The following is a 16,599-nucleotide window of genomic DNA, read 5'->3' as shown; positions in this document are numbered from 1 at the left end:
GATTCTCTCTCTCTCTCTCTCTCTCCCCCCCTTCCCCTGCTCTCTGTCTCTCCCTCTTCTCCCTTTCCCTTTCTTTCAGTCCCTTTTTCTCTCTCTAAAATAAATAAATCTTTAAGAAAAAAAGTCTTTGAACAGGGACTCTGAACACCTGAACCTTTAAGGACTGGAAGTTAGGTGGGTGTTTGACAAGGCCCAATAAACTGTTTCTTAAAAGTCAGAGGGTTGGAGGCAGAAAAGCTTGTCTCAGTTCAGATGAAGTAGGGAAAGAGCAGTAGCTTTGGCAAAATATGTCCTTAGTAGTTGCTGGCCACAGTTCATTTCTGATGTCTGAGTTTATGACTGAGATCAGTAATTTGTGGACTTTTTGATGTTGGCACACTTGGATGTTTTTCAGGGTTCTTCTTTCTGTTCCTTGAACCCTCCCCTCTCCTGTGGTATATTTACAGTCACTTAAAAATAAATTTAACATTGTTTGGGAATTGTTTTGAAATTGTGCTACCTGCTGGAGACACGAATTTTAATAATTTCATAAAAACAGGGTGGAAATCATGGCACTGTCTAGGTAAGATGAGAAAAACACTGTTTCTTACGCCACTTTTCCCGGAAAGACTGAGTACTTGTAGTCCAGAGTAGAATGACTGTCTGTGTAATTTGCTTTGCATACTAAATAGGTGACACAAAAATGTTTTTAAAAGGAAAGCTCAATTATTTTCGGTTTCTTATTATCCCAGTTACTTAAAATTAAAATCAGTTAGAAATAATTAGTGGCTTTTTAAAGAATATGAATGAACATAATATTGATCAAGGCATAGTCTGATTCAATTTCTTATTTAAAATAAAATTATGAAATACAATTGCCCTATCTCCAAATAGTGGACATCCTTTTATTACCTATTACAGTGATTCTTTGAGAGTACATGGAGTTTAGTTTTTATTTGTAAAGAGTTGGTGTTTTGGTTTGTCATACTATACCATTGCTGTTTCTCTTGACTTTTGAATTAAGGAAAATAGATTTTTATGTACATCCTTGTTTTTTGACAATGATTATCATCTGATTTTTAGTGATAGTATGATCTCGTAGAAATGTTGGCATTTGTGTAGCTTAAATATTTTTTGTACCTATGATTTAATGAACGAAAGAGCAGGGTCCACATTTTGGATGATTTAGGAAGAAAATATGGTTAGTTTACTTTATGAAACTTCTACTTTTGAAGCTGTTGCAAAAACACCATTCTCATCTCATCCAATGTATTGTAAGAATGTAGGCCATCCTAAAGCTTGATGATTATGGTTGTATTTATTTTATCTTTTGAGAAATAATTAAAAGTAGCATCTAGAAATACCTTTTCAAGGAGCAAAGGCAAGAAATTGGGTCCTTTGCATTTGAATCTTTACTAAGATATTAAGATAAACTGTTTTCTAGTATTGAGAAATATCTTTTGGATGATTATGCTTAATATGTTTATAGTTTATATATAACATTTTAATATAGGAAAATCTCTCACTAAGCCGTACATGGCAATTATGTATTGTTCTCTCATTGCAAAGATAGTACAGGGTAATTTATTTTTGTGTTTTGAAGACCAGCTGATGTCTCTTTAAATTTCTTATTGTATCGTCCCAAATTTTAACCTCATTTGTGAAGCCATCTTTTCAATTATGTTACATTAAAACTGGATCTCAGCCTAATGAGTCAGTCAGGCAACTTCTTTTTCCCCTTTTAGTTACGTTTCATATTTACAGGGATATGTATGTTCCACCAAATAGAAAATGTCACACGCACTGCAGTCAGAGCGCGTCTCCCTAGGGCTCAGAATCTATGTTACGATAAATTTCATCCTGTGCTGGTACTGTGCTACAGTTTTTTCCCAGAGATGTCAGAACTTGAACAGTCATTCATTTTGACATTGTGTCAAATGTTACATTGTATAATGTAACTGAGGCTAAACTGAATTTTTCTGAAATGGCATTTGAATGCTACATCTTCTCATCTTTTAATGAGGAATTAGCAGTACTTTTACATGAATATTTCCTAAAAGGTATTTGTTTGTCATAAGTTGACTTTCAGAGAGTTTCACTGCACTTTACTACGCAAGAAAAGACACAGTTTTCTGATCTTGTCTTGCTGTCATGGGCAGGTATTGGTTGTAGGAGGGGAAAAGTGATTTGTCACCTGATAGATTTTCTCTCAGGAGGACTTTATCCTGCAGTTAAGATTTCTTTTGACTGTCAGTGAATTTCTAAATGTTAATCAGTATTTTCAATATGTTAATGACTATTTTTGTTACATTCTACCCTAATGTTAAAAGAAAAAGGTGTTTTTTTTTTTTTTTTTTTTTACATGGGTTCCTATTAATGTTATTTTGTTAAGCTAGACAAAAGATTTCTGATACGGGGAAGATTCTCTGTCAAATGGGTTTTTGTATTGTTCTGTTTTTAAGAATTATGAGCTCTAGCATATAAAATGCTCCTACCAAAACGTGTAATGTATTATTTAGGAATTTTAATGTTGTGTTCCTTTATAAATGTGTTTTTATGTTTCCGTTTAGATCTTGAATACCTGATGCATGCAAAACAACAGCTAGTAACCACAGCTAAGCGTTGGGATTCTTCTTCTAAGACTATTATAGATTTCGAACCCAATGAAACTACTGATTTGGAGAAGAGCCTTCTTATCAGATACCAAATTCCTCTCTCTGCTGACCAGCTGTTCACCCAGTCTGTTTTAGACAAATCGTTGACCAAGACCAACTATCAGTCACGGCTGCATGACCTTCTTTATATTGAGGAGATAGCCCAGTATAAAGAAGTCAGCAAGTAAGTTACTTCAGAAGCACTTTGTTTCCAAAGAAACCCCTCCCCATTCGATGGTATTTTTTTATTTTTAAAATGGAGATGTGCCTAAGTGAGGCGAGGTAGTAACGGTTGTTATTTGATAGCTGTTGTTTAGTGCTGTGTCCTGTTCGTCTCGGCCTCCCTAGTGCACAGTATATAGTTCATTTCTGCAAGACTGCCCTGTGCTGGGATGCAAACATACGGTCCCTGCTGCACAGGAGCTTTCTGTTAATGATAGTCAGAGTGTGGGCTCGGTGAATATTTGTTGAATAAATGTACAAAAACTGAAAGAGACTACATATTTTGGAATGTAATTTTATGAATGAAATGATTGGGGACGCCTAGTGGCTCAGTATGTTGGGCTTCTGCCTTGGGCTTGGGTAATAATCCTGAGGTCTTGGGGCTCCTTAGGAGCTCAGCGGGGAATCTGCTCCTCCCTCTCTCTCTGCCCCTCTCCCTGCTTGTGTGCTCACTCTTACTCCTTTTCTCTCCCTCTCAAGTAAATAAATAAAATATTTCAAAAAAAAAAATGAAATGAATTAAATCTTCAGGAAAACTATTTGTTAATAGTAAAATACTTTTTGAGACACTTATAAATGCTTTAATAAACATACTTTACATTTTATCCATATGCCACAGGTGAAGACCAAGGGTAAATCCAAGAGCTTATTTGAGGGACACCTGGGTGGCTCAGTCGGTTAAGCGGCTGTCTTCGGCTTAGGTCATGATCCCGGAGTCTTGGGATTGAGCCCTGTATCAGGCTCTCTGCTCAGTGGGGAGCCTGCTTCTCCCTCTCCCTCTGGCTTGTGCTCTCTTCCATGCTCATTTAAGGCTTATTTCCATTTTATTGAAAAAGTGGAATGCTACTACCAAATGTAGTAGCTCGTTCTCTCTCAAATGAATAAATAAAATCTTAGAACAACAAAAAACCAAAAGCTTATTTGAGTCATTATAGGAAAAGTAATCTTAGCAATGAAATTTTGGGGCACCTGCGTGGCTCACTTGGTTAAGCATCTGACTCTTTTTTTTTTTTTTTTTAAAGATTTTATTTATTTATTTGTTAGAGAGAGAGAGGGAGAGAGAGAGTGTGAGCACAGGTAGACAGACTGGTAGGCAGAGGCAGAGGGAGAAGCAGGCTCCCCACCAAGCGAGGAGCCCTACGTGGGACCCAATTCCAGGACGCTGGGATCATGACCTGAGCCGAAGGCAGCTGCTCAACCAACTGAGCCACCCAGGCGTCCCTAAGCATCTGACTCTTGATTTTGGCTCTCAGCATGGTCTTGGAGCTGTGAGAGCAAGCCTTGCATTGGACTCTGCACTCAGTGTAGAGTTGGCTTGAGATGCTCTCCCTCTGCACTCCTGCCCTTGGATGCACGCTCACTCGCTCATAAATAAATAAAATAAATTTTAAAAGATTAAACAAATGAAAGTTTGAGTGAAGGAAAATAGTAATGAAGTCATTTGGTAGTAGCATTCCACTTTTTCAATAAAATGGAAATAAGCCTTAAATACTGAACCATAGTTATGAGACAAATATATATATTTTTAAATTTATTTTTATTATTTGACAGAGATCACAAGTAGGCAGAGAGGCAGGCAGAGGGGGAGGAGGAAGCAGGCTCCCTGCTGAGCACAGAGCCCGATGCGGGGCTTCATCCCAGGACCCTGAGATCATGACCAGAGCCAAAGGCAGAGGCTTAATCCACGGAGCCACCCAGGCACCCCGAGACATAAATGTATTTTTTATAAGTAGTTTTCTCTTTAGGTATAGCCTAACCAACCTATTTTTTTTCCCAAGATGTCTTATTTTGGTACCTTATCATTAATATTATTAATAGATACTGAACACTCATTAAGGAATATATTCAGAGAAAGAAAAGTAAAAAAATACCCGTGTTACTCTATTTATAGATCTAGCTTTTGGAACATATCTAATTTGAAATTAAATACTTGTAAAATTTACAGTGTTATATAGAATATATTTTTCATTACTCTTAAGACTTCAAATTATGGCCACTGGTGGTCTCTTACAGGACTTTTATTAACTGTGTCCATGTACAGTTCTAATGAAATAGTCATACTAAATAACGAGGACCAGGCAACCTTCTCGGGTCCCCTCCCTCCTCAGGAGCTTTGTACTATCACTTTGCTATCGCTCAATAAACCTTGAAAAAAAATAACAAGGACAGTGGCTTGTATCATGTATATTCACATTATTAATAGCATATATGTTATTTACATGGTCATAGGTTTCCTTTTCCTCAGTAAAGAAAACATTGATTAAAAAATTGTGAATATTGGGATGAAATGGAGTTTAAAAGCTTACCAGAGTCTTAAGAGACTATTCTGGAGTACCATATTAGAAATTCAGAAAACAGGGGTGCTTGGGTGGCTCAGTGGGTTAAAGCCTCTGCCTTCGGCTCAGGTCATGATCCCAGAGTCCTGGGATCGAGCCCCGCATCGGGCTCTCTGCTCAGCAGGGAGCCTGTTTACTCCTCTCTCTCTCTGCCTGCCTCTCTGCCTACCTTTGATCTCTGTCTGTCAAATAAATAAATAAAATCTTTTTTTTTTTTTTTTTTTTTAAGATTGTATTTATTTGTCAGAGAGAGAGAGAGAGCAAGTACAGGCAGGCAGAGGCAGATGGAGAAGCAGGCTCCCCGCTGAGCAAGGAGCCCGATGTGGGACTCGATCCCAGGACGCTGGGATTACGACCTGAGCCGAAGGCAGCTGCTTAACCAACTGAGCCACCCAGGCGTCCCTAAATAAATAAAATCTTAAAAAAAAAAAAAAAAAATTCAGAAAACATTATGTGTTAACTTACACTTGTTTAAATGTAACAAATAAATATTGTTTGTTCAAGTTTAAAAATTATTCCATATATGTTTTCTCAGAACTTATAACTAAAGATCAATAAGCTTATGGGTTATTACCTTAAAATAATTTTTTTTTAAACAGAGATTTGGGATATCTGGGTGGCTTAGTGGCTTAAGCATAGGACTCTTGATTTCAGCTCAAGTCATGATCTCTGGTCATTAGTTAGAGCCCCTGTTGGGCTTTATGCTGGGCATGGTGTCTGCTGGAGATTCTTTCTCTTCCTCTGCACCGCCCCCCCCCCCCCCACTTGCTCTTGCGCTCTCTCCCTCTCTTTTAAAAAAAAAAAAAAAAAGGAAATTTGAAAAGATAAAAGAATGAACCCTACAAAATTGTGTAGATCAGATTCTGATTATGAAACTAAGTGGATGAAAGTTCACTCCAAGAGTGCCTTGTAAGGGCTTCTTAGAGCCCATACAAGGGACATCTAGGTGGCTCAGTCAGTTGAGCGTTTACTCTTGGTTTGGGCGGGTTGTGGTCTCAGGGCCGTTGGGTCGAGTCCTGTGTCAGGCTCTGTGCTGAGTGTGGAGACAGCTTGCATTCTCTCTCCCCCTCTTCCCCTCCCCCTGCTTGCTCGCTCTCTCAAATTAATAAGTAAAATCTTTAAAAAAAAAAAAAAGCCCATATAAGAGGGGTTTGGAAATACCTGCATACATGCAATGTGAAACGAACACCCGTGGCAGACTCAAGTTGGTATATTTCTGGAGGAGGTTTTTTTTTTTTTTTTTTTTTTTTTTTTTTAAAGATTTTATTTATTTATTTGACAGAGAGAAATTACAAGTAAGCAGAGAGGCAGGCAGAGAGAGGAGGAAGCAGGCTCCCTGCTGAGCAGAGAGCCCGATGCGGGACTCGATCCCAGGACCCTGAGATCATGACCTGAGCCGAAGGCAGCGGCCCAACCCACTGAGCCACCCAGGCGCCCTCTGGAGGAGGTTTTTAAGGCAGTTTATATTAAAGGTCTTTAAAAGGTTTGAACCTTTTGGTGTAGTAATTCTACTTTTGAGGAATCATCCTGAAGGAAGAATCAGAGGTGAAGTTAAAGATGCCTGTGCGTAATTGTCTTTCAAAGAGTAGTGAAAATAGGTAAATTATGATATCGCCATATAATCCAGTGTTCTGTGACTACAGTTGTTCCCCCTCATCCGTGATTTACCTTTCCATGGTTTCAATTGCCTGTGATCAACTGTGGCCCAGAAGCATATGCTGCTTCTTGAGATCTGTCATCAGAGGGTCAGTGACAGCTTAATGCTACGTCACTAGGTTTTGTCATTGACCTTACTTCATCTCATCACCCAGACATGTCATCATCTCACATCACAGAAAGTGTGAGTACAGTACAGTAAGATATTTTGAGAGAGAGAGAGACACCCCACATTCACATGGCTTTTTTTTTTTTACATTATATTGTTATACTTGTTTTATTATTATTGTTGTTAACCTCTTTTTGTACCAGTGTATAAAACTTTATCATAGGTATGTATGGTTAGGAAAAAGCAAAGTATAAATAGGGTTTGGCACTATTCATGGCGGGTCTTGGATCATATCCCATGCAGATATGGGGGGACTACAGTATTGAAATTATGTTCTTGAAGAATTTTCAAAACGGTAAAGATGCTGATGATACGATATAAAGGGAAAATATGCTAGTTATGAAAGCATCAACTGTAATTCTAATTTTGTATGAGTGTATATAATGCATATACATGAACATATTTGTATATAAAAATATTGGAAAGAGTTAAAGCATTATGTGTTCTGGTTGATGAAATTATGAGTAATTTCTATGTTCTTTTTTTTTTTTTTTGGTCTGTTTTTTAAAGATTCTGTTTATTTGTCAGCACACATGCGTATGAGACAAGCACGGGGGAGGGGTAGAGAGAAAGGGAGAAGCAGGCTGAGCAGGGACCCCAATTTGGGATCTGATCGCAGGATCCTAGGATCAAGACCTGACCTGAAGGCAGATGCTTGCTTAACCACTGAGCCACCCAAGGGTCCCTTTTTTATATTCTTTTTATTTTTTTTTGAAGATTTTATTTATTTATTTGATAGACAGAGATCACAAGTAGTCAGAGAGGAGGAAGCAGGCTTCCTACTGAGCAGAGAGCCTGATGCAGGGCCCCATCTCCAGACCCTGGGATCATGACCTAAGCCGAAAGCAGAGGCTTAACACACTGAGCCACACAGGTGCCCCCCTTTTTATGTTCTAATGTGGTTTTCTCTATTTTTGAAATGTTGTATAATGACCATATGTTACTATTATAATATGAAAAAGCAAAGAAATAGAAAGAAGGTTAGGATATTATCAGTTGCAGTACTTGGTGATTCAGGTGTGAAATTGCCTTTAGAGATGAAAGGAAGTAGTAAGGAACATCTGAGCTTTCTCTCTCTCTTTTTCTTAATCTTTAAAATTAGGTCTTTAAAATAGTTACTGATTCAAATAGGGATGTTCACAAATTGAATATAAGTCTATAGGATCACTTTTTATATTTATGCTAACTACACAAGAGTTAGAAGGATCTTAAAGATGGAAATGAGGGGACTCCTGGGTGGCTCAGTGGGTTAAGCCTCTGTCTTCGGCTCAGGTCATGGACTCAGGGTCCTGGGATTGAGCCCCACATCAGGGAGCCTGCTCCCCCCACCCACCTGCTGTTCTGCCTACTTGTGATCTCTCTCTCTCTGTCAAATAAATAAATAAAGTCTTTATTAAAGGTGGAAATGAGAATTTATTGCTGCATGTCTAATGTGACAAGTAGATAGTACTATGTTAGAGAATTTGAAAATTTCCAGTGGTTCTCTCACCCAGAGAGGAGACCCCCTGGATGTGAAGACTGGTAAATTACACTTATGAATTTGACAGGCTTGCAAAATTTTGGGAAGTACAGCATAGAGTTTGTGCACATACTAAGAAGCAAACCATCTTAGTTATTAGATGGAGTTCACAGAGGGTGTCTGTAAGCAGATGGACGAGGGACAAATAACAGATATAAACTGAAGAATTTTGAAAAATTGTTGACGAAGTTTTATATTACTTAAAAAAATTGTATTTTCTGTTTTTTCCTTCTTTCCCCTTTGAACTTAATATATTAATTTTATTGTTGCCTTGAATTTAATTCACATTTGATTGTTAATTCTTTAAGCACAAATAACGTGAAAGATGTATTTAAAAAATGAATTTGAGGGGCTCTGTATGCAGCTACTAAACTATTTCAGCAAACTTTTTCTGTAAAGGTCCAGCAAGTAAATATTAAAGGCTCTATGGACTTGGTATAGTCCTTCTTGCATAGCTTCTTTGTTTTGTCTTGTTTTATTTTTTGTTTTTGTAAAAACTGTTCTTAGTTAAGGGCTATACAGAACAGGCAGAAGGTTGGATTTGGTCCTTGGGCCGTTCTCTAGTGTGTCTGATTGGATCATTTTACTTGTCTGTTTTGTCAACACCAGTCATCAAAGCAAACCCATGTCACCATTAGAATGGTGAAAAATGTTTTGCTGTGGATTGAGACTCAATTTTTTTTTTTTTTTTTTTTTTTTTTTTTTTTTTAAAGATTTTATTTATTTATTTGACAGACAGAGATCACAAGCAGGCAGATAGGCAGGCAGAGAGAGAGAGAGGAGGAAGCAGGCTCGCCGCTGAGCAGAGAGCCCGATGCGGGACTCGATCCCAGGACCCTGGGATCATGACCTGAGCCGAAGGCAGAGGCTTAACCCTCTGAGCCACCCAGGTGCCCCTGAGACTCAATTTAAAGCCAGAAGACAGTGGCTTGGGTAAACAGAGTCCTCCCTCTAAATGACTCGGATGTGTATTGACAGTAGTAATGTATTCTGTATGCAATGGTATGTGCCTCTTTGAGATGCAGTGAGACTTAGCCATGATTAGTAGGGTATTTCCTAGGACCAAGCGAATGTATTGGTCATTTGTGAACTTTGACAATTAAAAAAAAAAAAGATTTTATTTATTTATTTGACACACACAGAGAGCATGAGCTGGGGTGGAGGAAGAGGGACAAAGGGAGAGGGAGAAACAGGTTCCCCGCTGAGCAGAGAGCCCAATGCAAGGCCTGATCCCAGGATGCTGGGATCGTGACCTGAGCCAAAGGCAGACACTTAAACTGACTGAGCCACCCAGGTACCTCAGAACTTTGACAATTGAAATAGAATATTGCTCATCATGAAAGTAATGTCAAGGTTTTTACATCTTAATTGTAAAGTTTGGATTATATTTTTACATGGTTACCCTTATCATTCCTTCCTTGAAAATGGGATTGAATGAAGCCTCCCAAGATTAGACAGAATAGGGGCTCCTGGGTGGCTCAGTGGGTTAAAGCCTCTGCCTTCAGCTCAGGTCATGATCCCAGGGTACAGGGATCGAGCTCTGCATTGGGCTCTCTGCTCCTTGGGGAGCCTGCTTTCTCCTTTCTGCCTGCCTCTCTGCCTACTTGTGATCTCTGTCTGTCAAATAAATAAATAAAATCTTTTAAAAAAAGACAATATATTTTGCCTTGAGTTTGGATGTAGTAATCAAGTTTATCTTTTTATTTTTTTTTTTACTTTAAAGAAAGGGATGATTTTTGGGCGCCTGGGTGGCTCAGTGGGTTAAAGCCTCTGCCTTCGGCTCAGGTCATGATCTCAGGGTCCTGGGATCGAGTCCCGCATCAGGCTCTCTGCTCAGCAGGGAGCCTGCTTCCTCCTCTCTCTCTCTCTCTCTCTGCCTGCCTCTCTGCCTACTTGTGATCTCTCTCTGTCAAATAAATAAATAAAATCTTTAAAAAAAAAAAAAAAAAAGAAAGGGATGATTTTTTAAAGCGGTCTGGAAATTAAGATTCCTTTTTATGTTAAGTTCTAGTGTGAGATGTGTGGGGGTGAGAAGGACAATACTGAATTTCATTTAAGTTTTAGAAAATGCCCTTCAGTTCTTTCAAGATTAAGAAAAAAAAAAAGTATTTCTCTTGTCTTCAGCGACATGTTGATATGCATTCAATTATGATTCTACCTTGAAGTGAAAGCTATCTGATTCTTAGATGCACATTTTCAAAAGAAATTGACTCTTGGCTGAAGCTGTTGTGTCCATTAAACTGTGTAGCGGTGTGCCTAATCAGGTAGCCGGGGCTTCTCGGGGCTGACAGCTGGCGTGACAGGCCTGGTGTTTGGATGTACATTTCGTCATTAAGATGGGTGAGGTGAGGCCTCTGTTTGGTCTGCCGGAGTTCTGTGGCTCTGCCTCAGTAAATCCAGGTATTGGCTTATTACCTTGGTTGATTTTTGTTACCATTCATTTAGTCAGAAATTGTGTGAAGTGAAATTCTGCATATAGCTTTGAAAGTCTTTTAAAGTTATACTCGAGAGATATAACTGTTGCTAAGATTGATAGAGCCATATTTCTTTTAGCTTATATTAAATTGGTCCAAATTTGCTTGGCTGCTATTCTGCTGTTTCCCAAAATGTTAGAAATTGTATAAGCTTTAAGGTTGATTTCAAAATGTGGCAAGCAGTAATAGAAAGATGGTTTTTCTTTTTATTAAGAAATATCTTTGTTAATTGTATAATATATTTTGTATTCTAGGTATTTCTGAGTTATTAAATCTTAAAAATATATATGCTATTTTAAATACTTAAGATATCTTACTAATATAATTTATTTTTAGGCTGTTAATCTTCTAGAAAATTAAATATTACTAGCTGTAACTTCTACCAGAAATTCTATTATGTCTGTATCTTGAACATATGATGTATCTTCTGGGGGAAAGCTGTATTTCTTAGTACTTTTATTTTCTAGTGCCTCTACCTTAGGAGTTGTGTTGTAAGGTACAACTAAATGTCATAAGAGGATTCTGTTACTGCTTTAAGACTGAGGTGAATTTTTCATGCTTGCTAAATTGTGATCAGGTGTTTTGGGAAGGCAGATTCTAAAACGGATGCAACAGAAAAATTTTAATATATTGCCTTAGTTGAGAAAATATTATACAATTTCTAGAATTTATTGGGGAATAGTATAAAGTAGTTGAAATAGAAATATGTTGCCTGGAAAAAATCAGGTTATTATGAAAATGTAAAAGTAACTCAATGAACAAATTTTTTTGAGTATTTAAAGTGTTAGGTTCTAGACTGGCCACTGCTGATTCTAAGGCAAACACACTATGTTTCTTCCTCAAAAGTTTGTAATCCATGAAACGAATATAACACTGTATGTTAACTAACTGGAATTAAAATAAACTGAGAATAAAGTTTGTTACCCAGTGAGGGAGACAGACCTATAATAGAGGGTTGTAATCCAGTGTAATAAGCACTGTAATAGAGGAAAGCACGAGGGTCCCACAGGAGAGCATCTGCCCCACAGTAATGGGGAGAAGGAGGATAGTCAAGTCAAGGAGGGAATGAAGTCGGCTTTTGGGAACAAGATGGTGTTTAAGCTGAAATTTTTTTTTTTTTTTTTTTAAAGATTTTATTTACTTTAGAGAGGAAGTGTGAGAGAGTGCTCTCCTGTGCGCATGTTGGGGTATGGGTAGTGGGAGAGAATCTCAAGCAGCCTGCCTGCTGAGCAGGGAACCCGATGTGGGGCTCTATCTGATGACCCATGAGTTCATGGTTCATGAGTTCATGACCTTAGCCGAAACCAAGAGTCCGACCCTCAACTGACTGAGCCACCCTCAACTGACTTCAGCCACCTTAGGCTGAATTTAAGACAAAATAAACAAGAATAAAACAAAAAAACAGGTAAAATTGTCAGATGAAGAATACAAAGGTATGTTAAGGTTCTTACATCTTAATTGTTGGAAGGAACAAGATTTGAGAATAAGAGGATAGAATTTGGGGGGAAATTGCAAGTTGGTCATCATAGCTGTAATGGAGGGCTCATGCTGGGTTGGGTGGAGTGGTGAGAGAAAGCTGTTTAAGCCTTTTACTTAGAGCCAGAGGAAGCTGCTTATCTTCAGACTTACATTTTGCAAAGTGGTGGTGGTATGAAGTATAGATTTGAATCAGGAAGTCATGTTAGGAGTTTGTTACGTTTATCCATGTTCAGAATGTTAAGATGCAGACGAATTAGGAGGAAGAGGACTCAGCAGGGCTTGGTGAATGTATGATGGGGGATTGAAGGATGGTGACAGACACAAGGTCAAGGATAACATGGTTTCTGTCTTGAACACCTAGGTTGATGAGAGCGCTGTTGCCTAAGATATATAATACATGGAAAGACTAGTTTGGGGTGACAGAAGGGGACGTCAGATCGTGACTGTGTTTTGCTTATACTGACTTTGAAGAGCATATAAGCGAAGGTGTCTGTTTGATGGTTGGGTTTACAGCCCTGAGCTGAGAGATCTAGGAGAGGGTGACCTCACCTGATGGGAACCTACAGAGTGAGAAGAGGGCAGGGTGGACTTTTAGCAGGTGGCCAGTGCTTGGGTGGAGGATGGAGGAACTGCTAGAAAGGTAAGAAAACTAGAGAGTATGACTTTCGGGAAGTCAATAGAAGAGGGAGTTTCAAGAAGTGGAAAGTGGTTGCAAAGTTAAAAAAAAATTAAAATTGTATATCAACTTTAGCAGTAAAGAGACTATTTCTTCTTTCCTTTTTTTTTTTTTTTTTTTTTAATTTGACAGAGATCACAGGTAGACAGAGAGGCAGGCAGAGAGAGAGAGGGGGAAGCAGGCTCCCCGCTGAGCAGAGAGCCCGATGTGAGGCTTGATCCCAGGATCTGGGATCATGACCTGAGTTGAAGGCAGATGCTTCATCAACTGAGCCACCCACGCGCTCCCAAAGAGACCATTTCTAAATGAAGAATGCACTATAAGAAATTTCTTTCCTCTCTGAAAACTTTTAATGACCGTAAATCTCATATATGTGGAGGAAAGGAAAGTAAAAATTTAACTGTATTTGAAAAACCGTGATAAACCATGGGCTCCTGTTCTTTTTTAAAGCATATGTTGTATTACAAAAAAAAAAAAAAAAAAAGGGCAGGTCAACATAGATTATATGTAAACTGGGGAGTCTAGTATACTTTTATTTTCTTTTTATGTGAATCTTAGTGCATGTTCCAGTCTTTAAAAAGAGTCAAATATAACTAGATAACATACAAACTGTATTTCTTTAAATTATCATCCTACTTTTCTGTTTTGGATCTAGCAAAATATGCACAGAGAATGAGAAAAATATAACGTGATTTTTTAATAATTCCACACAAATGGCAAATACTGCTAGAATTCGTTTAATCCTCATTAGAGCCGGATCATTAAATACTAACTTTAGTATATATTTATACATGTTTTTGGAGTTTAAGTGTTCTGTTTTTAGGTTACTAATGGAACTTATAAGCTCTTATTATTTATTGCATGCGTAAGTAGCTATTCAGATATGTTATATTACTTAAAGATTTCTGTAACAGTATTTCTCTATCCTTACGCTTTTCTACTTTATTTTTTTACTTTTTACTTTTCTAACTTAAAGTATATAAATGGACATTCAACATTTTAATATGGTGTTTTTCTTTTCTTCTTTTTAAAGATTTTGTTTATTCATTTGAGAGAGAAAGAAAGAGAGAATGAGGGTGGGGAGAGAGGCACAGGGAGAGGGAGAAGCAGACTCCCTGCTGAGCAGGGATTCCCCCCCCCCCCCCCCACGGGATCTATCCCAGGACCCTGAGATTGTGGCCTGAACTGGAGGCAGACACTTAACTGAGCTACCCAGGCACCCCTTAATATGGTGTTTTTTTTTTTTTTTAAGATTTTATTTGTTTATTTATTTGACAGACAGAGATCACAAGCAGGCAGAGAGGCAGGCAGAGAGAGAGGGGGAAGCAGGCTTCCTGCTGAGCAGAGAGCCCGATGTGGGGCTCAATCTCAGGACTCTGGGATCATGACCTGAGCTGAAGGCAGAGGCTTAACCCACTGAGCCACCCAGGCGCCCCCAGATGTTTTCATTAAGAAAATTTACAGTGTTTTTTTTTTTTTTTTTAAAGATTTTATTTATTTATCATGGGGGGGGGGAGAGCGAGGACAGGCAGACAGAATGGCAGGCAGAGGCAGAGGGAGAAGCAGGCTCCCTGCTGAGCAAGGAGCCCGATGTGGGACTCGATCCCAGGACACCGGGATCATGACCTGAGGCGAAGGCAGCTGCTTAACCAACTGAGCCACCCAGGTGTCCCGAAAATTTACAGTGTTTTAAAAAATTTTTTTTTCTTAAGAATGTGTAAGATATTCTTAGCATCATGCATATAAAAGAAGATTTGAAAAGAAGACAGTTCAGTAGTACCATTAAAAAGTAGCCTTTTCCACAAATGGATATTTAGATTTTAAAAGAACTTAGTTTTTTTTTCATTCACATAATTTGAAATCTTCTGAAGAAAAAGTAGAAAATGTTACCTTTCCTCTTTTACTGCTTTGTCTTCTCTCTGCTGCACCGTTTCAGAATGGCAAAGGAGAGAGCTGTCCGTTAGCTTAAATCTTTCTTCCACCTCCTATTTCTTGACCAGGTAGCTCGATTCTCTGTACTTGTTTGTCACACACATTCTTTCTCACACTCGTGGGTACACACGGGAGTGCAAGTGAGTGCACCGGCTGTTGCCTGACAGTCTAGCTTTTAAAACTTCATTTCATTCCGCATGGGATCTGTCTCAGTGTAGTCATGAACAAAAGTTTATTCTGGATGTTACTCGTTAACAGCATTGAAAGAAAAATTTCACAGTTTGAATCTATTGTGTACTTGAAAAGCCTCAGTTTAATGAAGGTCTGTTTTAGTTTCAGTGCTGTGTTTCTGTCTGGCTTTAGGGGATTTTGAGGTTTTAATGGTTCTAGGAAATGTTCAAGCAGACTTCTGAATTAATTAACATGTGATAACATTTCATTTTATTAAAATACCATACTTGGGACGCCTGGGTGGCTCAGTTGGTTAAGCGGCTGCCTTTGACTCAGGTCATGATCCCAGCGTCCTGGGATCGAGTCCCACATTGGGCTCCTTGCTCGGCAGGGAGCCTGCTTCTCCCTCTGCCTCTAGCCTGCCACTCTGTCTGCCTGTGCTTGCGCTCTCTCTCTAACAAATAAATAAAATCTTTAAAAAAAAAAAAATAAAATAAAATACCATACTTAGCTTTATTTTAAATGTTTAGGTTTTATTTTATTTTTTTAAAGATTTTTATTAGAGAGAGAGTGAACGAGAGAGCACGACTGTGGGGCGAGGCAAAGGGAGAAGCAGCCTCCTCACTAAACAGGGAGCCCCATGCAGGGCTTGATCCCAGGACCCTGGGATCATGACCCAGGCCGAAGGCAGATGCTTTAACCGACTGAGCCCCCCAGGTGTCCCTTAACTGTTCAGGTTTTAAAAATGTTTGTTTTCTTTAGCTCAACTAAGTAAATGCCTTCATGTAACTTAGATGAAAGTTTATTGACTTAAAAAAAAGTTTTGTTGTTTCCAACTTAATGGCAGAAAGGTAATATATGGTTTGTAGCTCGATGGAATGGAATTGATGGAGTTTTAAGTGTTTGTACGTTTAAATTTGATTTATTTTGTTCTGCTCTTCTAGTTTTTTTGTTTTGATGTAAAGCATTCAGACTCATTTTCTACTTTTGATTTAGGTTCAACCTTAAAGTGCAGTTGCAGATTCTAGCAAGTTTCATGCTCACTGGAGTTTCTGGAGGTGCAAAGTATGCTCAGAATGGACAACTTTTTGGTCGCTTTAAGCTTACTGAAACACTTTCTGAAGATACTTTGGCTGGACGGCTGGTGATGACCAAAGTCAATGCTGTTTATTTATTACCAGTCCCTAAAGAGAAGTTAGTACAGACCCAGGGAACCAAAGAGAAGGTTTATGAAGCTACTATTGAAGAAAAAACAAAAGAATATATATTTTTAAGGATATCCAGGGAATGCTGTGAAGAACTTAATCTTCGGCCTGATTATGACACACAGGT

At 38.5% G+C, this 16,599-nt stretch overlaps 1 protein-coding gene across 9 annotated transcripts in view; it reads left to right on the top strand.

Moving 5' to 3' along the window:
• HELZ (helicase with zinc finger) overlaps positions 1 to 16,599 on the top strand; it is a 186,075-nt gene that overhangs the window by 82,305 nt on the left and 87,171 nt on the right. For all 9 annotated transcript variants that reach the window (XM_059149522.1, XM_059149520.1, XM_059149523.1 and 6 more), the window contains 2 exons: positions 2,550 to 2,817; positions 16,264 to 16,597. In XM_059149522.1, the coding sequence (XP_059005505.1) occupies positions 2,550 to 2,817; positions 16,264 to 16,597 (602 nt within the window). The remainder of the gene's footprint in view (positions 1 to 2,549; positions 2,818 to 16,263; positions 16,598 to 16,599) is intronic.

Source organism: Mustela lutreola, chromosome 15 (assembly GCF_030435805.1).
Source record: "Mustela lutreola isolate mMusLut2 chromosome 15, mMusLut2.pri, whole genome shotgun sequence".
Classification (NCBI taxonomy): Eukaryota; Metazoa; Chordata; class Mammalia; order Carnivora; family Mustelidae; genus Mustela; species Mustela lutreola.
Note: the sequence above shows the minus strand (reverse complement) of the source record. Positions and strands in the feature narration are given on the sequence as shown.